At 47.7% G+C, this 27,852-nt stretch overlaps 1 protein-coding gene and 1 long non-coding RNA gene across 2 annotated transcripts in view; one reads left to right on the forward strand and one right to left on the reverse strand.

Moving 5' to 3' along the window:
- Positions 1–11,101, reverse strand: part of Pnpla1 (patatin like domain 1, omega-hydroxyceramide transacylase) — a 40,129-nt gene extending 29,028 nt beyond the window's left edge. The window contains exon 1 of the mRNA XM_040282570.2: positions 10,304–11,101. Within this exon, the coding sequence (XP_040138504.2) occupies positions 10,304–10,508 (205 nt within the window). The 5' untranslated portion in view covers positions 10,509–11,101. The remainder of the gene's footprint in view (positions 1–10,303) is intronic.
- Positions 11,102–12,116: 1,015 nt separating this feature from the next.
- LOC120889019 (uncharacterized) lies at positions 12,117–14,875 on the forward strand. Its single transcript, XR_005732745.2, has 2 exons — positions 12,117–12,700; positions 13,104–14,875. It is a non-coding gene; the product is annotated as an uncharacterized LOC120889019 (long non-coding RNA).
- Positions 14,876–27,852: the final 12,977 nt, after the last annotated feature.

The raw sequence follows: 27,852 nt of genomic DNA on the forward strand, positions 1-27,852 counted from the left end.
TTTTGATTCTGAAAGCGTACCCAGCAGCCAGGACTGAAATCCAAGTTACATCTGGGACACACACATACACACACACACACACACACACACACACACACACACACACACAATCAATCAACAGGAATAAATGGAGATTCTCATTCATGTCTTAAAGAACACAGGAGAGACTTTCAGCCTCAGCAATATGGTGGGCTGAGCTAAAAGGAACCTCCGCAGCTTCTGGGAAAACAGCTAAAAGCTCAGATTAAAATAAAGTGCAAATAAAATTGCAAGTCATGGTTGAACTCATAAGAAAGGAAAGAAATGAAGATGGACCAGACAGCTGGTGCCAAGAGAAGGAATGACGTGCCTGGTGACTGCGGGGCTATGACCGGACCAGAAACTGGCAGGGCTGGGGACCATTGGTTGGAAGCTGGGTCAGGGGGGTGGGGTCCAGCAGACCTCTGCTTGGACCTGCCCATGCTGCTGGACCACTGAAAGGCACCAGTGGCTTTGGGTGAAAAACCAGTCAACCCCCCAAAGCTGCATGCCAGCATTACATGGAGTTTAGAACTTAAACTAATAACAACCTCCGAAGGAATTAACTGGAAACTTGGTCCCAAGTTGGTGATGACCCTGGGGTGCCCCACCTGGGCCCACACAAGCCAGCTCTGATCCAGCCTTCCACCGCCCAGGCCACACAGAATTCCTACAGAACACCCAACTCCTCTGGCAGATGAGCTCACCGTTGCAGGTTGGATTCTAGTCATGATGGTTGGTTTTAATAGATTTTCTAGGATATGGGTTCAGTTCAGTTTGAAAATGTTCTTTACCTGTGCTTTGATTTCAAGAGAATCGTCTCTCCACTTGCTGACCCATGAACTCAACATCCGGGTGTCTAAAGCCTATTGTGACTTCTTTTGTGACTGATATTGGCCTGGCATGGCACCAGAGGTGCCCACTTTTTATCCCTCACTGAAATGTCTGAGTTATCAATGGGGAAACAGAAGGCAAGGCGGGTCACTGGCCACTCAGGGACCCTGGGCACTCAGTGGCAGGGCCAGAACTCCAGCCCTGCCCTCTTCCTTCCTGAGAATTGGGTTCTCCATCAGACCTGGCAGTGTCTCATTCTCCAACTGAGGGACAAAGACAGGCACATGGATGACCAGGGAGAGGAATGACCAAAGCCAAGGTCCTCAAGAGTCACTTGCTCTTCCCAGCACCCTCCCTGGAGGCCCACTGGATGCACTGCCCAGTGTGTACCTGAGCCACCAGCCAATGACAGTAACTTCAGCCACGCTTGGCTCCAGGCCCCGGGAGGCCTAGGATGCCAGGAGCTGCCTGGGCAGCACTGGAGCCAGGTTGGGGGCTGGTTAAGACCTTTGCCGTGTCCTCTGCCTCCAGGGAAGGAGTTGTGCTGGGTCCTGTGGGGCCCCCACGTGCGGCCTGGGGCCCCCACTGTCCCTGACTTTGCAAGGCTCATATGAAGCCTGTTTCCTGTCCAGAAGAAGGAGCTGGCTTCCTGGGAAGGCAAACAGGTTTATTTGTGTGGCCGGCAGCGAGGGCACCTGCTGGCCTCAGCCTGGAACTCTCTTCCCTCCACCCACCTCCCAGAGACCAATCCCGACCAGCCCACCTGAAACTGCACCTGGCATCACCTCCCACTGTCACCCTGCCTGGTGTCTCCCGAGCCCCGCCCTGGCCTTCTGTGTGTTGAGTTGTCTGTGGCTTGATTTCACCTACAGAAGGTCAGCCTCCTGAGGGCAGGAACCACCTGTTCTGCTCAGGGCTGGATCCCCAGAGTGAATGGATGAAAGGCCCATTTCATCATGGCCAGGTAGACAGAAACCGACCCTCAGCCTCTGTGCACCTTAAAGGGATCAGGGCTCAGAAAGTGGTGCTTTGGGTTTAGTGTTCGCCTCAAAATTCATGTGTCAGAACCTTATTTCCTCCATGCAGCAGGGTTGGGAGGTGGAGCCTAGTGGGAGATGTGGGCGTCACGGGGGCAGAGCCCTTATGAAAGGATTAATGTCTTTATTGAGGGATGGGTTAGCTATCTATCTGCAGAGTTCAGCCTCTTTTTCTCTCACACACTCTACTTCCCACCATGAGTTGAAGCAATACAAGGCCCTTACCAGAAGCCAAGCAAATGTTGGCACCATGCTCTTAGACTTCTAGAACCATGAGCCCAAATAAACCTCTCTGCTTTATAAATTACTCAGTCTCAAGCGTCTAAAAAGTGACGGAAACAAATGCTTTTCAAACTTTAAAAAAAAAAATGCTAAAAGATTTTCTTTAAATTAATTTAGAAAGAGACTCCATGTATGAGATGGACAACAGCAGGTCTATATGAAGTTGAAGCCGGGGCTTCAGGTGGGTACTCCTCCTGATTTTCTTCCCCATACACAGAACTCTGGGACTCCTTGGAATATCAGTTTGAAAACTATTGACCTAAGTGAGGTCCACTTCCATCTAGTCACTTCCTCTACCAGGGTCTAAATACAATCACCTGAAAAATGAGGGAATCAGACCCACGGGCCTTCCTCCTTCAACATCCCAGGGTTATAGGTCACGTCTATAACTGAAGAATATTCTCCAAGAGCCAGGCAAACCCCAAAATAGGAATCCGAGCGATGCATTCGCTGTCACTGCCGACAGACAGCAATCAAGCAGCTCTTGTGGGAGCCGTGGGGCCCACCAGGTCTGACTGACCGACCCTTCATCTAGTCGATGAAACGAGACAGAACATTTGAGGCAATCAGAACAGGACAGCATCCAGTGCTGGGGATAGGTGGACGGATTCTGTGGGCAAACTGGACATCACAGCAACGAGAGAAGGAGCCGGGTGAGGGGGTGATGTCAGCCCCCACCGGCCCACACACGGGCTGGATCCTGTGGTCGCTGAGTCACAGTCTTGGCCCCAGGAAGGGGACAGAGTGTCTCCCTCATTTTAGATTGCCAGTTATGGTTTGTGACAGAGACTGATAGCTGACCCCAATGTCCACTCTCCCCTCCTTTTAATGAACCCCCAATGGCTGGCTGGACTCGTGGCTTTCCAGAGCGACATCTGCATTCCCAGCCTCCTCTGCAGTCAGGTAGGGCCTGTGACTCAGCTTTGGTCCCTGGGATGTGGGCCTCCAGGATGCACATCACCTCTGAGTCCTGCCCAGGGACGGAAGGGGTGTGCCCTGTGTGCCCTCCCTTTCCCCTTTCTGACTGCAGGAATGAGGACATGGACCTCTGGGACCCCAGGAAGAGGCCACACCTGTGAGCGAGGTGATGGGAGGGGACTGGGTCCTGACACTGCGCGGCGGCCACACCAGCTGTGGGGGGCTGAGGACAAAGTCTCCAGGGCCAGGAGAACATAGAGGTTTGTTATTTTGTTCTGTGCAATATGTTTAAAAATTTCCCATATTAAAAAAAGTTTAGGGGCTGGGGTTGTGGCTCAGTGGTAGAGCACTTGCCTAGCATGCATGAGGCACTAGGTTTGATCCTCAGCACCACATGAAAATAAAGATATTGTGTTCATCTATAATTAAAAAATAAATATTAAAAAAAGTTTAAAAATGGACATGAATGTTCACAGAAGCATTGTTCATTTTAGCTAAAAGTAATAATCAAAGCAAATATCCATCATCTAATGAAAGGATACATAAAGGTGGTATGTCCATTCAATGGAATATTATTCAGTCATGAGGAGGATTAAAACATTGACCCCTGCTACAACCCGATGAACCTTGAAAACATTATGCTAAGTCAAAGAAGCCAGAAACAAGACCACGTATTATATGACTCCCTTTATAATATATGTCCAGAGTAGGCAAACTCGAAGAGACAGAAAGTCGATGAGTGGCTGCCAGAGACTTGGGGGAATGGAGGAGTTAAGAGGTGACAGCTAAAGATCATTTCTTTTGGGGATAACTTAAATGTGCTAAGATGGATTGTAGTCATGATTTCACAACTTTGTGAATATGTGAAAAATCACTGTGCTATATATTTTAAAGAGGTGAATTGGATGGTATGTGAATTATATTTCATTCAAATTATTTTTTAAAGTGGTGGGGAAGGGGAGAGACAGAGAACAGCCACAGGATCCTCTGTACCACACCACTCCACAGTTCCTCAAAGCGGGCTGTGTGGGATGGGCTAAGGGGACTTTGGAGGCCAGCATTGGGCCTGCTCAGCTAGAGAACCTGTCAGAAACCCATCCAACCCAATGCTGCAATAGAATTTACCCCCCGCCCCCCTGCTCACCTCCACAGCCTGCTCAGACTCACGGAACCTCGCCCAGTGAGAGAGCTTGGCTTTCCAAAAAGGACTTGGTCTCCCCCTTGACGGCACATGGGCACCACCTGGGGAGCCTTCATAGACAGGGATGCCCAGCGCTGCCCCAGGTTACTTAGTGAGGGGAGACCCTGGCAGTGGAGGTGATTCTATGTGCAGTCAAGTTGGAGAAGCACCAGGCTGGGGCTCAGCGGCAAAGCACTGGCCAAGCGTGTGGGAGGCCCTGGGTTCGATCCTCAGCACCACATAAAAATAAATAAATAAATAAATAAATAAAGATATTGTGTCCATCTACAGCTAAGAACTATTTTTAAAAATCTTTAGGAGAAGAAAAAATAAAAACTTGAGAAGCAACAATATAGGGTCCTGACAAACAGTTTTCAATGACCGGAAAAGAATGTCAAAATTGTGATCCAGAGTATGCTAACTATCCTGTCACGACGGCTCCGTTTAGACTGATGCTTACTCAGCCACAATATAAGCAAGGCTTTGTCACTGTGGGTTTCAGGCCGTGAGCTGGAGACCTCGGTTCCCGGGGCAGTGGCTGGGGGCCTTGCAGCCTGCCCGGGCCTCTGCGGGGTGGGGCTCTCTTTCTGGAGGCTTTCCCCCCTGGGACAGCCGTCCCTGGGCCCAAGCCCACCTCTCTGAAACCCTAACCTCAGCTGACCGGCTCTGTCCCCCACGCAGTGACACCATGCTGCCGCAATAAGTGGCTTTGTCACGTTGTCATGTTGTCCTGCTGCGTTCTTGCTCAGAGGCCTGGGTTCCTGCCCAACCTGCCTCTACCTGTCCAGCTTCCACTCACCCTCCATCACTAGCTCATCAGTTAATTCCATGTGGCTTTCCATGACTGGAGGTGTTTGCTTATGGCTCTGCCTTTTAATTTTCTAACATCCAGTTGGAACTTTGTTGCGGGAGGCTTATTTGGTGGCTGCCTTCAAGTTCCAGTAGGCTGTCAGCGCCTTGAGGGCAAAGCAGTTCCATTTGGTTTGACATCTTTGCATCCTTGGCAGGATGTGGAAAGAAAGGAGGGAGAGAGCAAGGTCTTGCCATGTGATTTATATGGGAAGAAATGGACAAGCAGTAGCTTAAATGGGAATGGGATTTCAAGTCTACCGAATATCCACTCTTCAGTAAGAAAAAAGTTATTTTTCAAAATGATACAAGTTGTATTTTGGAAAAATACAAGTTGGAGGTATTTTTTTAATTCTAGTTCAGATTGGAAATTTTGGAAGCCCACTAGTTGTCATGGAGACCACCATGTTAATCAGGTGGTCATCAGGTTAATGAATGAATGAATGGACATTTGCTGCATCTCTGATGAAAACCAGGCATTGTGAACATGAACTGAAATTGAATTCCAAGCATGTATGGTTTTGTCAGGATGAACCCAACTATTATGTACGACTACACTGCTCTAATGTCAAAAAGAAAGAGGGCTGGGGTTGTGGCTCAGCGGAGCTCTCCCCTAGCACATGCAAGGCTCTGGGTTTGATCCTCAGCACCACATAAAAATAAATAAATAAATAAAGGTATAAAGAAAAAAGAAAACCAGGCACTGTGTTAAGCACTTTACCAAGGGTTTCAAGCCTCCAAATCAGCCCTGTCATAGAATCGGCCAGTCAGGAGATGGACCCTTCACTGACTCAGTTTTCACAGGACAGAAGAGCTCAGTCTGGGAACAAAGGACAGGGATGTGTCCTTGAGGGGATGGACCCTGGAACCAGGGGTTTAAGAATTTTGTTTAAAAAAGAGACTAAGGTCCAGATGTGGTGGTGTAAGCCTGTAATCCCAGCGACTCTGAAGGCTGAGACTGGAGGATCACGAGTTCAAAGCCAGCCTCAGCAAAAGCAAGGCGCTAATCAACTCAGTGAGACCCTGTCTATAATAACATACAAGTAGGGCTGGGGATGGGGCTCAGTGGTCGAGTGTCCCCGGGCTCAATCCTCAGAGAGAGAGAGAGAGAGAGAGAGAGAGAGAGAAAGGGGCTGGGGTTGTGGCTCAGTGGCAGAGCACTTGCCTAGCATGTATGAGGCAGAGTTCTATCCTCAGCACCACAGAAAGAAAGAAAAGTTATTTAAAAGAGAGAGAGAGAGAGAGAGAGAGAGAGAGAGAGAGAGAGAGAGAGAGAGAGAGAGAGAGAGAGAACTCTGGTTACGTGCATATAGCATTACTACTTATGCATAAAATACCAGATGACCTACTGGCAAACTTTCAGAACTCTCGGGAGTGTTCAACAAGGTCCCTCAAAACAAGATCAGTATGCAAAACCCATCAACCTTCCCTTTATCTGTGATAGTCCATTAGATCTGAAAATGCCTCAGAAAAAAAAGAACTCGTGGCAACAAAAACTAGAAGACCCTCAGAAACAAATCCAATAAAAGACACAAAATCTTGACTGAAGGACAAAAAGACCAGAATAGAGAGACAGATTCTATTTCTAAATGGGAAGATGCAATTTCAATCAAGATCCTAGCAGAGCGTTTCTCAGAGTAGGACAAGAATAATAGAGGCAGCTGGGCAGGGTGGCGCAGGCCTGAGATCCCGGCACTCTGGAGGCTGAGGCGGGAGGATCACAAGTTCAAAGCCAGCCTCAGCAACTTAGTGAGACCCTGTCTCAAAATAAAAATAAGACTGGGGATGTGGCTCAGTGGTTAAAGCAACCCTGGGTTCAATCCCTGGTACCAAAAAGAAAAAAAAGAATAAAGGCAATATTTGCAAAATAAAGAAGAAGGAATAGGAAGGGCTTGCCATATGAGATGTGTCCTTATTATAAGGCTTTAACACAGTGTCATTTGGTGCAGAAATTAGGCCCCTTAGACAACAGAAACTTTGAGAGAGTCCAAGGACAGTCTCATAGGAATGCAGGCACTTGAACACACCTGAGGCAGCGTTCTAAGTGAGCGGCAAAATGAGGAATTGGGTCTTTCCCTCATCCTACCAGCAAAACAAACTCCCGATGGATGAACCTAAATAGGAAAGACTTAAAGATTTTTGAAAGACAATGTAGAAGCAGCCATGTAATGAAGGTTAAAAAATACAAACTGTAAGAGGAAAAACTGGGTCCATTTGACTTTGTGAAAATTTCCTGAGTGACAAAATATAGCACAAAGAAAATGGCAAGGCTCACAGTAGGGAATCTAGGTGCAAGGGCTACAGCTGATAACCAGTGTAAGAATTCATCAGGAACACCTAGAAGGTAAAGAAAAGGGTAACTCAGGAGCAAAACCCAAACAGGGCAAGGTCATGAGCTGGCAAGTCACAGAGGAGGAGGGTCGATGAACAGGTAGAGGCTCACGAGCAATCAGGAAGCCACATCTCTGAGATCATTCCAGGTGTGTTAGATTGACACAAAGCTTTCCAGTCTGACACTAGCAAGGAAAAATGACTCTGGGGGCGACAATTAGAGCTCCTACAGGCTTCTTGGGGTTAAATTGGTACAATTATTTTGGAGAGTCATTCAGCTAGATGGAGCTGATCCAGAACCTGCTGTCTACACAGCCAGCATGCCCACCCTGACATACCAGCATGACTTAAAGGGAAGAGTGTAGACTCCGGCCAGACTGGGTTCAAATTCCAGCTTTTCCAAGTCCTGCTCGTACGACCTCAGGCAAGTGATGTGAGCATTTCATGATTCAGTTTCTTCCTCTATAAAATGAGATAATAACTGTTTGCACTGCAGAGGTTGTTGTGAGGACTGAAGGAGTTAACATGCCAGAGACAGAGAACAGCGCCTGATACAAAGGAAGGGCCAGTTACTAGTAAATTACCCCGGAGTTCAAGTGTCTGAACCAGGCTAGAGGGACGTGGATGAGTCTCACGGGCCCTGAGTGGGGGGAGCGAGGCCCACCGCACCTCACCCTTCCCTGAACTTTGCATCATTAGGAGCAGCGCACATTCTGGACCTTGATCCCACAGAGAGGAGGCCTGTTCCCAGGTTTCAGTGAAAAGGTTCCCTGTGGCCCACTGTTGTCACAGGCTGGTCCATTGGGTGACAAAGGCACCAACTGCTTCACAGAGAATTCTGTGCTTAAAAATGATCTGGGGGCTGGGAGACAGCTCAGTTGGTAGTGTGCCTGCCTTGCCTGCACAAGGCCCTGGGTTCAACCCCCAGCAACACACACACACACACACACACACACACACACACACACACACACACAAAGATCTGGAACAATCCATGCTAATAGCACAGGCCACAGGAGGGGGAGTGGGATTCGGGGCAGCAGATTGAATAGAGGTTTTCTCTCCATTCTATATACTTTCCTGTTGTTTGACTTTTACTTATTCCTTGTGAAAGGGTAAAAATAAAATATCATCTTGCACACATGAGTGTCAATGGGCATGGCTACAGTTCCTAAAAGCAAAGACTTCCAGCCAGCGGAGAGTGAGGTCCTAGCAGGGAGACGCCCTGCTTGCTCTGGGGTAAGGCGCCCGTTTTCTGCTACCCCTTCCTCCTCACCCAGTGTAGCTGGGCCTTCAAATCCAATCACTCTGGCCGTCCTCCTGGCCGGCCACACTCATCCCTCAACTTAGTTTCTACCTTGCCCAGCTCAGAGAGTGGACAGGTTCCAAGCGCCTGCCACATACCAGGCATTTTTATGGGTAGTTCACTCATGTGAGCCCACTGAATCCTTATGCAGCCCTGGGAAGGAGCCATATTCAGATCTCCCTTCTACAATGGAAAAACGGAGGCACAGACAGCTCTAGAACTCCCTTCCAGGTCCCAGGTCCCGGAACAGCAGGGCTGGGTCCCATCTGTAGAGCTCATGCACATGCTCTCTGCCACCTGCCCACGCTGTCTGCATCCCAGCATGCCAGTGCTCACAGGAGCCAGAGTAAGGTCAGAGCTGGCTGCTGTGGCCACCTGAGCTGGCCCCAGATGCTCCTCAATCCCTCCTCCCACTGTCTTCCTCCACCCCCCAAAACTAGCCTCTGGGCTGTTTCTTTCTTTGCACAGGTCACTGCTTGGATGTCACCTCTCCCTAACCACTTATAGCCCCCAGCTAAGTGCAGTGGCAGCCTGTAATCCCAGCCCTTCTGGAGACCGAGGCAGGAGGATCACAAGTTCAAGGCCAGCAATTCAGTGAGACCCTGTCTCAAAGTAAAAAATAAAAAGGTCTGGGGATGCAGCTCAGTGGTAAGTGACCCTGGGTTGAATTCCCAGCACTACCATTACAACTAATGATAACAACGATGTAAAACGAAATATGGTCCCCACTTTATCCTCTGTCCCTGTCCTGTTGTAATTCATTCTAGATTCTATCACTTCCTGACATTACATTAGAAGCTTTCTTGTTTGAATGCTTATTATATTTCTTTTTTTTTTTTTTTCCTAGAATTTCGGCTCCACAAGGGCCTGGAAGGTGAACAAATGTCCCTGCTGCAGCACAGTGGCCAGGGGGCCCTTGGGAGGTGTCTGCTCCAGGCGTGGCTCTGTGGTCCTCCCTCTGGGTCAGCAGTGTGGCCCCTTCTTTCTAAGGACCATGGATCAGCAGGACAGAGGATGAAGTGAGAGCTTCCATTTTCTGCCCTGACCCCTGATTTCCAGTCTCTCCCGTCTGGTCCCCTCCTGCCCTGGCCCCCACCCTCAGGTCACATCTTTCCAGCCACCTGGAAAAGGTGAAAGATCCATCCTCACCTGATAGGTCTGATCTGTCACCCCTCCCAAGGGTATTTGCATTTGAAAAGAGGCCACCAAACCACACCTGACTGTGTCCTGGTGTAACTCCTTGTAACCCCCTTTTTTTTCTTGTGGTGCTGGGATTGAATCCCAGGATATTTGAGAGCAATACTGTCTTTCCCTCACCCAGGGCCCTGAGTCACAGAGTAGCTCACAGGTAAGGACATTGAGGGAGAAGGAGAGATGCTGGGTCCATGTTCACCCAGAGGGTCAAAGGCTGTGACCCCGCAGACATCAAAACTGCTCACTGTCCCACTGACCCACCTCCTCCTTTCCTGCCTCCCAGGCCTGGCTTTGTCCCCAGAGCATCTCCAAAGCCTCCTCAGGCTCTGCTTGGACGCCCCCCTCCAGGCTTACCCATCTCGATCCCGCAGATGACCAGGGCTGCTATCACAGCACCCGCCGACGTTCCTGCGAAGCGATGGGCTGTGTCCAGCATCCGAGGCGCCAGATCCCGAAGGGCATCCACAACCCCAGCCTGGTAGTAGGAGAGGAATCCACTGCCCGAGAAGGAGATGGAATGAGGGGTGTCTGGGTCCCCCTTGAACACCTGCTCTTCCATTGCCTCAGCCTCCGGCCTCCCACAGAGAGGAGGGACCACCGTTCAGAGCCTGCTTGCCTCAGCCTGGCCTGCCAATCCCTGTGGGAACTCACTGTCAGCTTCCCTGCCAGCCCAGAGCCTGGAATGTGGCCGTCTCTACTGGGTTGGCCCGGGCACCCACGGGTGGTTCAGACAGCCACTGCCCGGGCCTGTTCAACTCTACCAGGTGGCAGTCTCAAAGGTTGGAAAGGGGCCTCTGACTCAGGATCAGGTGCAGAAGGTCCTCCAAATCCATGAGCAGGGTCCTGGTCCGGCGACCCTCCGGCTGGCTTCACTGCCTGGCTGGATCCATCTCTGGCACCGGCTCCCCAGCCTTCTGCCTGTCTCTGGAACACCTAGGAGTGTTCACGGCTCCCTGCACAGCGCCATGCCCAAACAGGAGGATGCCACTCAACCCTCCGCAAGAGGCTTTACACACCCAGTTGCAAAACCTCTGCCAGTGGGTCCGCGTGCGCCTCCCTCTTGGATGCGCTGCTGTGGTGTAGGAGTCACAAGCCACCTCCCTCCAGGACAGCATCCCCTCCCTCCAGAGGCAAGGCTGCCCGTGCAGGACACCCGCCTCCCACGCTCCCCCCACCCCTTGCCCCTCCCTGGCTCCTCCAGGCTGTGTGGTTTATGGGATGTGCTTTATAATTATTTTTATTTGTTCTTACATAAGCATCCTTTTATTTATTCACTTGTTTCTTCTCATTCTCATGTTAGGATCGCCACAGGCAAAACTGTAAAGGAAGAGAAGTTTGGCTTCAGGGCTGAGACCACCACACATTTCCACCTCTGAAGTCCTAGACCCCCGGGCTCTAGGGCAGTACTCTCTCACGGAGCTTTCAGGCTACCTCTAAGTGTGCAGGAAGAAACCAACCTGAAATCCGGATCATCCTGAGTCTTTGGAGTGCTCTTCTTCCCGCTTTGAAATGAGAAGCTGGAGAAGGCAATATTTAATCCCCAGGATGAACAGCTTGGAAGGTCCCCTGTGGGTCCCCTGGGTCAGGGCAGAGATGTTTTGGCAAGGGAGATGGTGCGTGGGGACCAGGTTAGCTACAGGGGTGTCCTCCCTCCCTGGAGGATGGGTCTTCTTTAAAGGCCCCCAAATTTCACCAGTAAGCAAGCACTAATGTGGAAAGGCCCCATCTCTCCACCTCTCCGCTCCCCCAGACCACAGTGGCAGGGCCAGAACTACAGTGGAGACAGCAAGTCCCCACCCACTTCCAGTGGAGGCCAGCCTCTGCGAAGGAGGAGAGGTCAATGCCTTCTCTGGTCCTGGGAGCTTCACCAGCTCTGGTGTCCTCACTGATCTAAACCGGACTTCCACCTTGAGGGCAGTGCCCAGGATTCAGTTAGGAGGGCGTCTTCTGTCTTGTGTTGATACAATTACCTCAGTTTGGGAAGAGAGCTTTTGATGAGACAAGTGTGCAACAGAGAAAGTGTGTGTGTGTGTGTGTGTGTGTGTGTGTGTGTGTGTGTGCACGCGCACTCGCGCATGCCAGCAGAGATACAAGGCGAACCTCTGGGATGGAGACTGGGGAGTGTGACGAGGTGGCCATTGGCTTTCCGGAACAGCAGACTCCCCCTTCCTGGGAAAGTCAGGTCAGCCCCCCCACCCCCAATCTGTGGCGCAAGGCCTGAGCCCGAGCAGAAGCTCCGCCCCCTAGCTCAGAGACAGACACACAAAAGTGGAAGAACCAGAGCCCCGTCCAAGGCAATCTGTAATTAAGAACTCAATTGTGCAAGGCTGAGGTGGCTGGCGGCAGTTAAGAGGGGAGGAGAGCAGTGTGGGCTGGCCATCAGCCCGCAGTGTGAGGAGCTGTGGGCTGGGGGACTTAATGAGGATGGGAGGAGGGAAATGTTGAGGGGCGCAGAGTCACAGGGTAGAAGGCTCCGCTCCACTGTCTCCAGGCAGTGGGATCCGTCTGATTCTCCACGCCTGGTTTTCCCAGTCTGCTAAGGAGACAATAATTCCTGTGCTCCACGGTAGTAAAGCAGAAAGATAATGGCTGTAAATGCCTGGCAGGTGCTGTGCCTGTCATCAGAGAGTAGTAAAGTCCAAAGCCTCTGGAACCGATGGACCTGGAGATAAGGTGGAATAACAGACTGAAAGAGGAAAGCTGTGTCCAGGCGCCACACGCAGGGGGAGCCTGGAGCCTCCTGGGACAGAGGTGAGAGCAGGGCTGGAGAAGGAAGGAGGGCCGTGGCAGCCAGGCCAGGGTGGCAGCTGAAGGAAGACCAGTTAGTGAAGCCATTGCCACAGAAGACTCCCGGAGGGGGGAGGCTGGGTGGCTGGGCAGGGTGAGTCACAGTTGATGCTGTGATTTGGGGATTTGGGCCCGAAGGTAGGGAGGGGCAGGCAGCCTTTGCCAGATCTGGAGAAACTGGGGGTGGGGAGTGGGGGGTGGGAGTGATTTACTTATAAGACTGTCCAAAGTTGGCAACCAGATGTGGCAGGGATGGCTCCAGAGTGAGGGACAGGGACACTGCCATTAAGCGGGTGGAGAGGCAGGTGGAGGTGAGCACGAGGTCCCATTGAAGGCAAGATGGCTATGGACAAACATCTCCTTCCAGGTCCTCCTGACAGTCCCAGTGAACCAGAAGCAAGGCCACCAGCTCTACCCGGGCTGCGGTGGCCTGTGTTCAACACTGCTGCCGGGAGGCATGGCCTCCGAGCCAGCAAACCAGGAATCGAGGACTGTACCCATGAGAAGGCCCCTGGGCTGTTACCCTGGACCCTCAGGGTGAGCTCCATGTTTCACGAGGGCTGCTGAGCAACAGGCCTCAGTGTGAGACCATTGACAATGTTCAGCTCACTTCCCCTTGTTCCTGGTGTCCCACTCAAGGCCCTCAGAACTTCGAGGGAATGACATCGAGGAAGAATCACTTCCCGACACTTCTGCATTTGATTTGAAGAGTTGTGTTTTGATCTTCTCAGGTGTTTCTTAAAACCAAGTTCTCACTTCTCATATGACTCATCGGTCACATTCAAGAAACAAGACTGCTTATTGCATATAATTCCAACAAGACAACCCAAAATCAATGCACAGAGGCTGCAGCTGCCATAAATATGAGACTTATGCATAAGGTCTGCGAAGACACGAGGGATTGCTCTTGGGATTGCTGTTGGCTTTTCAAAGATGGTACATCACCTCTGCTCACATCTTGAAAACAGAAATTTAGTGGAGAACCTGGTTGCTACTTGATACAAGAGTGTGAATGTCACAGCATCACCAATCAATATTATTAACAAAAATATTTAACCTGAATCTGAGGCTTAACTTCCTGTTCCCAATATATACCAATTATGAAGGTACAAGTTGAATGTTTCTGGGTTCCAATAATTGGACAAGTTCAGACTGTGGGGAGGACTGGCAGAAACCATGGCTGGCTACACAGCAGCTGCCTCCTGCCCACTTGTTCCTTGTCTGAATCCCTGTAGAGCAACTGAGAAGGCTGAGACCCAATTCCCCAGCCTCCTGTGCAGCTAAGGGTGCTGTTTTAGTCAGTTTTTTTTCACTGCTGTGACTAAAGGATCTAACCAGAACAAGTGTAGTGGAGGAAAAGTTTATTTCAGGGCTCGCAGTTTTAGAGGTCCATATAAGGCTGGCTCCATTTCTCAAGGCTCTGAATGAAGCTAAACATCATGGCTGGAGAGAATGTGGCACAGGGAAGCAGCTCATATCATGGTGATCAAGAAGCATAGAGTCCAATGTCCTCCTATGATCCCAGCAGCGATCAAGAACCATTCAAGAAGAATCAAGCTTGCATATGTGCTTGCTTTCTTGTTCCAACTTTTAGTCCATCCAAGCCATCATCCTATTGGTCAGTGCTGCCCACACTTAGGGGGGGTCTCCCTTTCAATTGGCTATCCCACGTGCCAATCATTCCTAGACACACCCTCATTGATACACCCATAAGCCTCTTAATCCTTGGTATCTCTTAATGGGATCAAGTTGACAATTCAAATTGACCATTACAAGTGCTGAAGAGATCCACTTGTAGGAGAAAACCCTCTAGATGGTGCCTCAGGAAGATTTTCCTTCTTTTCTCTTTCCTCCCCATCTGAAAAATGAAATACGGTTGTCACAATTAATTGAATGGCCCTGTAAAACTTTAACTTACCTTTTGAGGTGTGCAAATTAATTTTTGAATACTTGATCAACAAACATACAGGCGTATCCTCTGTGAGGTGCGAGTGTTCAAAACTTTTCTAAAAGTCAGGAATTTTAAAATGTACAACTTAAGGGGCTGGGGCTGCAGCTCAGTGGCAAAGCACCTACCTAGCATGCTGAGGCACTGGGTTCAATCCTCAGTACCATATAAAAATAAACAAATAAAATAAAGGCATTCTGTCCATCTACAACTACAAAAAAAAAATTTAAAAATGAACGACTTAAGGAGAGAGAGAGGGGGGCAAACTTTGGCCCTGTTGAGATTAGGACAGAGCTTGCTGACTTTCCACCAGGATGTCCTTTTGTATGAACTGAAATCATCCATGCAGCCTAACAGTAACTTCTTCTTCTAGTGAAACAGTTCAGACAGACATGAAAGCTCCCAAAAGAGTACAACTAACATCCACATAGCCACCAGACAGATTAAACGAATCGTAACATTTTACTACATTTTGACCAAATATTTATTTGATTTCAAAGAAATGAAACATCACAGATGGAGGCAAAACCTCCTTGGAACTCTTTGCTGATCTCAATCTCACCTCTTCCTCCATGGGAAACCAGGTTCCAGATTAGTGAGTGAATCTTTCTCATCCATGTTTTCACACTTTTCTTTTTAAAGTACAAGAGATGGAACCCAGTACCCACTGAGTCACATCCTCAGCCCATTTTATTTTATTTTTTTTATTTTTCAGACAGGGTCTTGCTAATTTGCTTAAGGTCTGGTTAACTTGCTGAGGCTGGCTTTGAATTTGCAATCTTCCTGTCCCAGCCTCCCAAGCTGCTGGGATTATAGGTATGTGCTACATGTTTTGATACTTTTATTACATGAATTTTTTATAGCAGCTCAGGAGGCTGAGGCAGGAGGATGGAAAGTTTGAGCAACTTAGCAAGATCCTAAGCAACTTAGCAAGAACCTGTCTCAAAAAAATAAAATAAAAAGGGCTGGGATTGTGCTCAGTGGTTAGGCACCCCTGGGTTCAATCCCCAGTACCAAAAAACAAAGCCATAAATATTTTATAACAACATGTAGTACTGTTTTATAAATATTTTTACATTCACATAAACAGACTACATTGCATTTATTTTGCAACTCTGTTTTCATTTAGCCTTATGATATGTGGTTTGGTCTTTTTTCTGTAGCCCTGCCTTTTGAGACCCTGGGATAATATATTTATCATTCTCCTACTGATAGATGCTTGGGTTGTCTCTAATGCTTTGCTACAACCAACGACACCAGAGAGAACATACTTTGCACTGTATGGGAATTTCTCTGGTCCCAGTGTGGGTGTATCAGCTGTACCCCTGGGGTTTCAACTTACAGAGGTGACTGGGTTACACCATGGAGAGGCTAATGCCATTGATAAAACATCTTGTTGTTTACATTTTCACCAAGTTTGATCAGGGGGCAGAAGGGGCGAGCACAGCCCAGAAAAAGCTGTTGAGAAAGGTCTGGAGGGGCAGGGAGCAGTTTAGGATTGGCTAGTGGGAATGACTGGGCAGGCTTAGGCCACAGGGGTTCCAGGGCAGAGGGTAGGCGCCCGCCGGAGGAGGTGGCTCGAGGGTGGGCTCTGATTGGTTAGTTTCCCAGGGGAGAACTTTGATTGGTTAGTTCATGGAGGGCTTGTCGTGAGCCCTTTGCCAGCTTCGGCCAGCCTTGGGAGGGGCAGTCTCTTCTCCAGTCCTGGAGGCCACACGTGCCAGAGCATGGAGAACGCACAGAATAAGAAACTCCAGTTCATATCCGGGCCCTTCGGTTTGACGGGGCGTTGCCCTGTGGCTGTCTACACTGGCTGCACCAGTGTCTAGCTGAGGTGGAATTGCCTCACTGCTCTTGATAATACTGGATGAAAAACAATTTGCGAATCTGAGGGGTGTGAAACAGTACCTCCTGGGTGTTTAATGTGAATTTCCCACAAATAACCATATTTGTGAGGCCAGGCATCATTCCACGTGCTCATTCTGTTATTTCACTCTGCTCTTCTTGTCGCTTGCTAACCTCTTCCCATTTGGCTGGGAAGCCAATTGGTCTGTGTTAATAACGTGTAAACTTTGGAACTGATATTGGCTCCATTCAATGCACTGCAAATATCCTCTCCCACTTTGTGGCTTCTCTTTCAACTTTGTGATGTTGTCTTCCGTGGTCCAAAACGTTTTAATTTTCATTTTTGCAATGTTAGGAACTGAAACCAGGGCCTTGCACATGCTAGGCAAGCACTCTACCACAGAGCTGCGGCCCGATCCCTTAAAGTTTGTTTATTTGTTTTTAAATATTTTCTTAGTTGTAGTTGAACACAATATCTTTATTTTATTTATTTATTTTTATGTGATGCTGAGGATGGAACCCAGCACCTTGCACATGCTAGGCGAGTGCTCTACCGCTGAGCCCCAGCCCCAGCCCTCCAGCCCTTAAAGTTTTAAATTTTAATATAATAAAATGTATCAGTCTTTTCTTTCATGGTTTATGGAAGGCATTAAGATGCTCTCCCGTATAAAATAAAATCCCAGTTACTTTAAATAATTTAACCATCAAAGTCTAAGCTATTTGTTCTGTCTCCATAGGAAAGCAGCAGTTTGGTGGGCAATTTGGCACCGTTTATTTAAAAATCAATACTTGCAGGAATTTATACGGCAGAAGCATTCACAGGAGCCCCCCCACCCCATCACCAAATGTGTGCACAAGATTGTTAAATAACATCATTTGTAACAGCAAAGATCTAGAAGGAATCCGAGTTTCAGTGGAAAGCTGGTTAAATGAATTATGGAATAGCCGCATAATGTAATTCTCTGCTGCTACAGAAAAGAATAAGGCTGATTTGGATGTGCTCATAGGGAAAGTTCTCCAAGATGTATTGGTAAGTAGGGAAGGAAATAAAAGGACCCAAGCAGTAAGTATAATATGCTACCATTTATGTCTAAAAGGGAAATTTTTTTTCTTTATGTATATGCATGTAAAATTTCAAAAATAAAACTGCTGAGAGAAGGAGGCTACAAGAGGACAGGGCTTGAGGGTGGAGGGAAACCCATTTGCCACTGCCAAAATCATGGGTGGTTTTCATTGTGGCTTGTGCATTGTGGGCCAGTCCCAAGGTATCAAGGGCAGGGCTGGTCGGAATCCTGCTGATGAGGTTTGGGCTTGCTGATGTCTGGGGAGGGCAGGAAGGGTGAACAGCCTCCCTCTGTGGACTCGGAATGGGGGTTGTCTGTGACACAGAGGTGGATGGAATGGAGTGGGACACAGGGGGTCGTGATTGAAGGTCTGAGCTGAGAGCATTCACCTGGGCCCCTGAGGTCTGAGATCCGGGCTGGCTCTAGGATGGGGGTCTCTTCGCAGTGTGTGGCTGTGTGGAGGGAAGAAGCTGTGCACCCCTCTCCCTGTGGAGGAGGAGAGCCCAACCTGGGAGGTTCTGGCAGGCAATTCTCCGGAGAGGAAGAAAAGTGGTGCTCAACCCGGGAAACTGCTCTTCCAGTGAGTGAGCAGCAAGCCATCTGAGGTCACCTTGCTAACACTGAAGGAGAAAGAGGGACCAGTCGGCCTCCATGGAGCAAAAACAAGACATGCAGTTGAGTCCTGCTGGCTTTTCCAGGGCAGCACAGTGTCGCCAGTCCGGGAACTGGGTTGTCTGAGCTCAAGCCACAGCCGTGTGAGTGGCACACCTGGCAAGATATTTAAATGCAAGTTTTTGCTATTAAAAAATGGGAGAATAATAATACCTCTGTAAAAGCACCTACTCATAGGGACTTGTCCTGGTACACATTAATTGTTAACTTGTTTTTACTTATTTATTTGTAATTTCAGCCCAGCTGGGGGCTTGGACAGTGGTATGATCAGCACATAGAGACTGAATCTGTGTCTGAGGTGGAAGCACATTAACCAAACCCACAAACCCAATAAATGAGCTGCCCATGAGTGTTGCTAAGTCCATTGAGATCCCTGCTCTGCAGAGCACAGACCGTGCTCAGAGGCCCCTTGCAGGACAGGATCACTTCTGCATTCTTGCTTATGTCCTTATGTCCAGGGCCATTCCTGCTACTCGCCTAAGACGTGTTGGTCTAGCAGGATCCCAGTTCATGAATATTTGCCGAATGAGAAAATGGTTACTGTGGTGCTCTCTGCAACAGCAAGACTGGAAACAATCTAAATGTGGAACAGCAGAGAGCACGTTATTAGATTGTGGTTCCATCACCTCACAAAACAGAAGAATCACGGCAAAGGACAATTAAAATGGTGATATAGGAAGGTGGAGAAATGCTTGTGATGTAATTTTAGAAAAACAAAAGAAATCAAAATGGTCGGGCCGTAAGATGTATCTCTGTTTATGACATTTTGAGTGATAAAGCAAAGTTCAGAGGAGGGTATGTGATGTCACCATCAGTGTAAAAGAGAGCAAAGGATTTAAGAATCCACTTGCAGCTATAAGCATATGCCACCTCTGACAGATTCACAAAAGACCAAAAATGTTGGTGTCCTCTAGGCAGGGGACAGGGTGGTGACAGCAGGGAGACACAACCCTGATAATACTTCTGCCTTCTCAATGTTGAACCAAGCAGATGTGTTTCTGATTTTAAAATCAAATAATTGAAAATGCCTTCTGGTTTTAAAACAAATGTTTCTCTCTTCTCTGTTCCTTAAGTCTAAGAATCATGTCCTGCCCCCACCCTCAAATTTTAAGGTTTTTTGCTGTCAATAGTCATTCTTAATAGGCTGTGGTAGCTCTCTCTGGAGTTTTTCCTCCCCCTAAAAAGCTTTTACTAAATTGAGGCTGAGTCTTCAAATAGGTGGTATTTTAGAATCAAGGAAACATTTTAGATTAAAAAAAGGGGGGCGTGTGAAAACCACTGTGTGGGGCAACTGGGCCATCTTTCTTTTTCAAAATGATCTTCACTGTTATGTTTGTATCATTTCTTCAGTTTTTCCTTGAAATGTAACTTAGACCGTTGCAGGGGTCCATCAACAGTTTGGGAAGAGTTCCCTAGCCCTAGGGAACAGATGATTGGCAACGCAGTAACCCCATGAAAGTCCCCATTTCCTCAGCTTAGTTTAGCTTAAATAATTGACCCCAAAGGCCCTGGCTCTATGTTTTGTTGTGTTACAAGGAAAGACTCCATGACCTTGGGTTTTTCAAGAGACACCATCTTCTAGGAGTTGACTGATCCAAAATAAAGAAATACGTGGCCACCAGGGAGTCTGTTCCAGCCATTGGTTCACACCTGAGTTTGGTAGCAACTCTTGCTCTGATGCACAAAACAAGTATTGAGTTGGGAATATTGGTTCAGACAAGAGACTGCTAGTCAGATTGTCATGAGGGAAGCCCACTGAATATTGTGACCAAAAGGTAGCTTTGGAACATTGATTGTGGCTTCCAGAAGTTAGACAGTTCTGCATAAGCTCTGTGGATAAAGGACCTATTGGTCAAATGAATGCAGTTCAGAAATATGCAGATGAAGTTGGCCCATGGTGGAGCATGCCCACAATCCAGTGACCTGCACATGGGAGGCTAAGACAGGAGGGCTGCAAATTCAAGGCTAGCCAGGACAACTCACCAAGGCCCTTTCTCAAAATTAAAAAAAAATAAGTAAAAGGTCTGAAAATGTAGCATCATGTGAGAAGCCCTGGGTTTGATTCCCAGGAAAACACACACACACACACACACACACACACACACACCCAGAAGAGCTAGGGAGAGAAAGACAAGCCCTTGGAGAGTCACCATGCCATCCTCATATTAAAGGCACTAAAAAGTTCTGTGTAGCAGTTTGCCTTGGTTTCTGTCTTATCCTTTCTCCTTTTTCCTGGTTAAACAAATCCTAATTCTGTTTACATTCTTGGGGCAGCTATGTCCTTTAGGGAAAGCAGGCCCTGGATGGAACAAGGGAGATTTAAAAAGGGCAGATAAACACAATCCTGGCCAATAAGAGAAGAAATCTGCTGGGGGATTATGAGAAAGCTGTCTTTGTTCTTTGAAAACTGACTCACAAAAATTCTGCATCCAGTGATGGCTGAGTAGCTCCCATTGGGCCAAAACCTCCCACATGACAAAATTATAAAACGCAATTATGAAAACACTTGAGAAAGATGCAAACAGCATGGATACTGGGGAGAACACCAGGAGGAAGGGAATAGCACAGGATGTTTGTATTTATTTTTATTTTCTTGGAGTTTTTTACCTAAGGAAAGCCACCAGTAAAGGTTATGTGAATGTTTATAAGCCCACAGTAGTCCTGGCATGAAAAACCAGAGGACAGAATTCTAGTGACCACAAAGCTGGACAGTGAGACAGGAAACCCTGCAAAGATGAAGTCACAAACAGGTAACTCCAGATTCTGTGTCTAGACCCTGTACATCACTGAACCCCACCTGTGTGGTAAGACTCCAAGCAGCACAGCCAAGTCTAGAAGATCTAAATTAAGATTTCAGCTCCTATCCAACAGAGGGGAGACAGCATTTCCAGTTTGAGAATTCAGCCAAGTTAACTGTCTGATAAACAAACACAAAAAGCAGTATATTCATTGGGAAAATGAAAGGAATCCAGAGTCCCTGAACTAAATAGTCACAATGTTCAGGATACCATCCAGAGGTGGTTGACATGAAAAGAAACAGGAAAATGGGACTCACAGAAAAGAGAAGCAGAAGTCAACGGAAACCAAGTTCAAGATGGTCCAGATGTAAGAATTAAATACAAAGACTTTAAAGCAACCATTATAACCACGTTCAAGAACATAAATGAAAATATGTTCATAAAGAATGAAATGATAGGAAATCCAAGGGGAGAATCAGCAACTATAAAAAGACCACAATGGAAATTCTGGAACTAAGAATGTGACAACTGAAAGAAAGAGACCAACAAGAAAAAATAGCCCATTTTTTCTTTGCCTTTACCACTATCAGGATGTGGTGCTTGTTTCGCCACAGTTACCTTCTGGTCATGAGGACAGCTGGCCTAAGGAGGCCCAGGCACTATGCCATACATGGCACAGCAAGACAATGAACAGGACTTGAGTCCTTAATGATGTCATCAAGCCACTAGATTAACTGCCTGAGAGACTTCTCTGCTACCAGATTTCTTGTATTGAGAGAAAAAGAAAATGTCTTTATTTAAGCTATTTCTGTTTGGGTTCTATGTTACTTATATGAGAAAGAAAGCATCATAACCCTTGCCCCAAAGTTCACTAAATGTATGTCACCACATCTTCTCCAAGGAATATCTATTGACACACCCAGAATGCTTAGTTCTGGTGTAGACCCTCGTTTCTATCTTCTAAATCTGCATCATTCAAGTTTATCACCTGTAGAACAGCAAAGGCTACAGTCTATTTTGACCAAATTGGTGACTTGAAGTCTGCTGGGAATGCATTACCAGAAAGTTCAGGTTTGCAAATTGCCGTTACTCAAAGTGTGATGTGGGCAGCGTCAGCGTCTCAGCCCACCCCAGCCTACTGAATCAGGGTCTGCACTTCAACAAGATCCCAGGTGAGTCACGTGCACACAGGAGCTTGAGAAGACTCCTGAGAACTACAAGCGACAATACAGGTGTTAGCTGTATGTCACTAATTAACAAAAAACTTCTTAATCTGTTCTCAGAGACCTTCACAGAATCATTTCATTTGGTTTTCACAGCAATACTGAGAGATTTTTAAAAATCCATTTATAGACGAGGAAATGAGATTCAGAGAAGTAAAATGACATTTACATGATTATGGAAAGACAGTGCTCTCCTTTGTTCTGATACTGTGTCGTGGTTTTCAGTGATTCAGGCCTTCGGTGTCCAAACTGGGAGGTAAGTTCTTAGCACCCCACTGACCGTCTTTTTGTATTCTCTGTTAGGATTGTGCCCTTTTGTCCCTGAGGAGCACATGAGCAGCCCCTTCTGTCTGCTTACCAAGGGCCTCAGCCCCTGTGATGGGCCAAGTTCACGGCTATACCTAATGATATACCTAATGATACAGCTAGTGACACAGTAAGTAGCCATCTTTTAAATGTTTGCGCTCAAAGTATATTTGGTATTGAATGCCTTTCCACTCAATAGATGAAAAATGTTGAAACAAAATTAAAAGTGAGAATTGCAAGACAAGATTATCTGTGACTTACCAGCTATAAAAATTGGCCTCAGCTATATTAGGAAGGGTGAACCTGGACTAGTATGATCTTTTCCATCCATCCAGGGAGTCCAGCCATTCTTCAACTCTGGCCTCCTCCACCCGGCCTCCTTGACTCCACTGGGCCTCTCGACTCCACCCTCCTTTCCCTTCCCCCTGCTCCTACTGGACACTCTGGTCCTTGGACAGAGCTGATTTTCTTTTAAGCACTTGTCCCTTCCACAGGGCCCCCCACATACGTGCATCGGTGTCTGGGTTTTTAGGTATCTTTGTTCTGCGTTCCACAATGCCCAACCCCTGTTCCAAATCACTCACCAGGCCCTTTGGTTCTGCTTCCCACCTTTCCTCAGCTCTCCCTTCAGGGCCTCTGACCAGGGCCTCCTTGACTCCCTCAGGGACCACTGCACCATTGCAGCTATCAGTGCTGAATCTTTTACTTGCAGCCTTAAGTAAAAGAAAACTCAACATGGAGTGGCTTGTGTAGTGGGGAAAGTCTACACTTTCTATTTAGGAAGCATCCTGTCTAGAAAGCCCTTGAGAAGACTTTCCCTCAGAGTTTGCCAGTTGGGAGGGGCTCACATGTCATGCCTTAGCTGCAGCGGAGGCTGGGACAGCCACCATAGCGGGACACAGACTCTTCCAGTAGAAGGGAGAGAGGTAAAGGGGCAGCTTCTACTGCGGATCCAACTCTATCTGCCTCATACATCCCTGCCTTGGCACCGCCCCCCCCATGCCAGCCCTTTCATACATTCCTGACACTGCCACTATTCATTCATTTAATGAATCACTCACTCATTACATTGGGTTCAGCTAGGCTATATTGCAGGAACCATTAATCTTCTGCAACCAAATAGTTTGACAATGATGTGTTTTTATGACCAGGGCATGAACTGAACTTTCTGTGCCATGGCAGCAGCAGAAAGAGAGCGTAGAGATCTATAGTAACTCTTTAATGCCCCCACCTGAAATTGACATGTGTCAGTTCTGCTCACATCATACCGGCTAAAGCAAGTTACACGGCCATACTGAACTTCAAAAAGGACATAGGCACAGAATTATCTTTTGCGTAGGGCGGGCAGCTTCACCAAGCACTGGTTGAGCATCTACTGCAAGCAAGGCTGATGCTGGAGAAGTGCTAAAAGTCTTTCCAGTCTAGAAGGAGGAGTCTGCCATCTGCTTTGTACCCTTGTGCTAACATGAAGCCTTCCGATGGACCACCTCCTACATTTTTGTTGCAATAAAACAACAAGGATCTGAATAGATGACAAAACCTGAAAGATGTCTCATCCTTTCTCACAAACCTAATGCTTAGAATAATGCTTTGCACTAGTGGAAACTTAATGTTTGCTTGTTTGTTTGAGTGGTGCATGAGATAGGGTGAACTCATACCAGGAACAAGAAGCTAACTCTGATTTAAACAAATATGGTTTGTATTTCCACAGAGTGAGAAATCCAGCAGCCACTACAGCTGGGCTTGTTGTCTGTTCAGCAAATTCACCCAGGACCCAGGCTCTTTCTAGCCTTAGGAGATCCTCAGCTTTTGGGTTTTTCTCCTTGTGATTGTGCCTCGTGGTCATAAGACTGCTGCCACAGCTCCAAATAGCATATTCACACTTAAGGTAAGAACAGCAGAAGAGGCTACAAGGGCTTTCCTCCTGTGATTGTCCATTTTAGCAAGTAACAAAAATCTTCCCCGAAGCACCCACTAGCTTACATTTCATAGCCAAAACATGGTTCACATGGCAGAAAAAGGCTGGGGGAGAAGACATCTGGGTTTCAATCTCTGTGTTATGCAATGGCAAAGAAGGGCCTGGGAATGGTTTTGGAACCAACTGATGTGTTCATCCCAAATGAAGAATATGTGCTCAGTAACTATCTGTGGAGGGTCTGATTCTTGTGATCTCATTCTTTATTTTCAGTACCATATAAAGAGCTCTCTCATCACTGCAATGACTAACTAGTTTTGAGCACATCTTGAATTTGTGCTGGGCCCCGGGCCAAGCAAGTTACATGAATTTTTCTCATTCTATCTTTGCAACTTTATGACAGACTTATTATTGATCTCTGATTTACATATGAAGAAATTAAATCCCAGAGTAGTTAAGCAACCTGTCTAACTTGCTCATTTACTAGCTGGTAAGTGATGAAACAGGGCTTTGAACACCAGTGGTCTCAGTCCCGGAACCTGATTTCCTATCCCAGACCTTCAGATCTAGAAGGGAACTGAGGACTCGTCAGATCTTGCCCTTTATTTCCAGGGTGCTTAAACAGAGGGCCATGGAAAGAAGGTGACTTTGCTCAAGATGTGCTCAAAACTGGTTAGTCATTGCAACCTGCTACAGGTCACACAGCAAGCTGAAGTCAGAGCCAGACCCAGAACTCAAGAGCCCTCACTCCTAGGTGTTCCTTCCGTCCACACTGGTCTGCCTCTATCTGGACACCTCACACTAATCTACTGATCTTTGAAAAAAACAAAATGTCTAGTGTGGCATACTGTAGACAATTTTTAAAAATTGTATTTGAGGGCTGGAGATATAGTTCAGTTGGTAGAATGCCTGCCTCACATGTACAGGCCATGGTTCAATCCCCAGCACCACACACACACACACACACACACACACACACACACACACACACACAAACACACAAAAATATATTTGATTTAAGGCTTGGCAAAGTAGTTGTCTTCTTTTTTGGAGTCAAAAATTGGTGCCAGGGTACAGTGACACGTGCTTATACTCTCAGAGGTTCTGGAGGCTGAAGCAGGAGGATCACAAGTTCAAAGCCAGCCTCAGCAACAGTGAGGTACTAAGCAACTCAGTGAGACCTTATCTCTAAATAAAATAGAAAATAGGGCTGGGGATGTGGCTCAGTGGTTAAGTGCCCCTGAGTTCAGTCCCTGGTACCAAAAAAAAAAAAAAATTGGTGATAACTTGGTTCAAACTCTGTTATCCATCTCAGTGGAAACTCCAGTCTATATGACTTTTTTTCTGTTCTCAAGGAGTAAGAGGAAGAGTGTAAGGACCAGAGCCTCAGCTGGAACATACTGAGATGACTTTGAGGCCCAGGCTCACGACCCAGAAACACTGTTCAGTCACATCCTGTTTGACACAAGCCTTGGGGGAGTCCCTTGAGAGAGCAGAAAAGTGTGGCTTCAAGTCCTGCTTCTGCCACTTGTTAGCTCTGAGATCCTGGGTCCTAGGCCCATTGTGGAAATTGAGGAGAACAAACATACAGAAGCACCTGGCACTAACTGGGACGGGGTCAGCGTTTGTCCCCTTCCACGGCTGTCTGCCTTGGGACTTCTAGGATGGATATGCAGCCAGCACTCAATTCCTCAAGCAGGGCACCTCATCCTGTGTCAGAGGAGGTCGGGGGACGGGGCTGTAGCTCAGTGGTAGAGGGCTGGCCTGGCATGTGGGAAGCTCCAGATACTTCCCAGCACCTCAAAATAAATAAATTAATTAAAGTTGCAGAAAGATTGAATTCTTCCAGGCTGACTCCAACTGTCTGGAAAAGCCACTTGGTGTGGAATGTAAGATAGAGAGTAAAGACACAAGTAGGGGCTCTGGAGCCCAGTGGGGTTTGGATTTAGGCTCTGTCACTTCCTATAGTGTGTGTGGGTATGTGACCTCTTGTGCCCCAATACAAGGGAGGTAACAGACACGGTGCCCTCCTCTGGCGTTGGCACAGGATTCAACAAGGTGCCACATGTGGAGCACCGAGAACTATATTGCCACATGGTGAGCACATCCCTTGGGTACCCTGGGGCTGGATTAGATCTGTCAACCTCTTCAGCAGCACATTTCAGTGTGAGCTGTGCTACACATTTTCTCTGTCTCTTTTAGGGGTGAGGATATTTGGGCAAATGACTGCATGTGGCAGCAGGGTGAGACAGCATACCTTGTGTCGAAGACACGATTGCAGGGCAGGAGGCCTGGGCTGAAGGCCAGCCTCTACCCGCCAGCACCCCATCTAGGCTTCAGTTCTCTGCTTGCAAAATGCAGGGGTTGGAAGAGGTGATGGGTTGGGTCGCCCCTGGCTTTAGATTTAGGAGGTGACGGGGCAGGGGAGGGTGCCATCCAAACATCTGCTTAGAAACCTTAGGTAACTGAGACAGGAGGAAGCAACCATTTAGCAAAGGTAAATCATGTAATTTGGGTTCAAGAATGAAGAATACTCCCAAAATCATCTCCGAAGCCAAGAACAGCTAATTAGTCTCTTCTCCTTGGGCAAAGAGCTGGAGCCTGTCCTCCTCATCCTGGCACCCCCCCGCACACACACACACAACCCTCCTCCAGCCTCTTGGATGGAAAGTGACTTGCCTTCCACTTCTTTCCTACGTACTAGTGTAAACTTGTCTCTCAGAGCCTTCTCCACACTCAGAAAGAAATGCATTCAACAAATGTGCACCTCCTGTGTATCAGGCACTCCTCTAGGTGCTGAAAAGAGCAGTGGATATAGTCCTTGCCCTTGTGGGGCTCATGTGCTAGGGGGAGCGGACAGAGGTAAGCAAAAAAGAAGTCAAATACACAGTGAACCCTAGGTATGGTGGCACATGCCGTAAACCCAGTGGCTCAGGAAGCTGAGGCAGGAGGATTGCAAGCTCAAAGCCAGCCTCAGCAATTTAGTGAGGCCCTAAGCAACATCTCAAAATAAAAAGGGCTGGGAATGTTGCTCAGTGGTTAAAAAAAAAAACAAAAAACCAAACAAACAAACAAAAAAACCCCACCGTGGAGCTAGTGGAGAGCAGGATCTAACTAGAAAGAGGTTTAACACTGGCTTCTTTGGACTGCTCCGGCTTGACTGATGATGGAGTAGGGAGACAGGGAAAGCTGAGTACTAGAGGTCAAAGAAGCAGGTAGCCAGGGCCACACCCGCTGGGGAGGTAAGTGGATAGAGAACCACTGAGGACCCAGGCAGGACCAACCACTAGAGGTGGCAGCTCAAAGTCACAGGGACACCAAGAGCAGCACCCCAGGGGCTGCGATATAGTTCAGTTGGTAGAGTGCGCAAGGCCTTGGGTTCAATCCCCAGCACACCCTGTTCCA

This window comes from Ictidomys tridecemlineatus, chromosome 8, assembly GCF_052094955.1.
Source record: "Ictidomys tridecemlineatus isolate mIctTri1 chromosome 8, mIctTri1.hap1, whole genome shotgun sequence".
NCBI lineage: Eukaryota > Metazoa > Chordata > Mammalia > Rodentia > Sciuridae > Ictidomys > Ictidomys tridecemlineatus.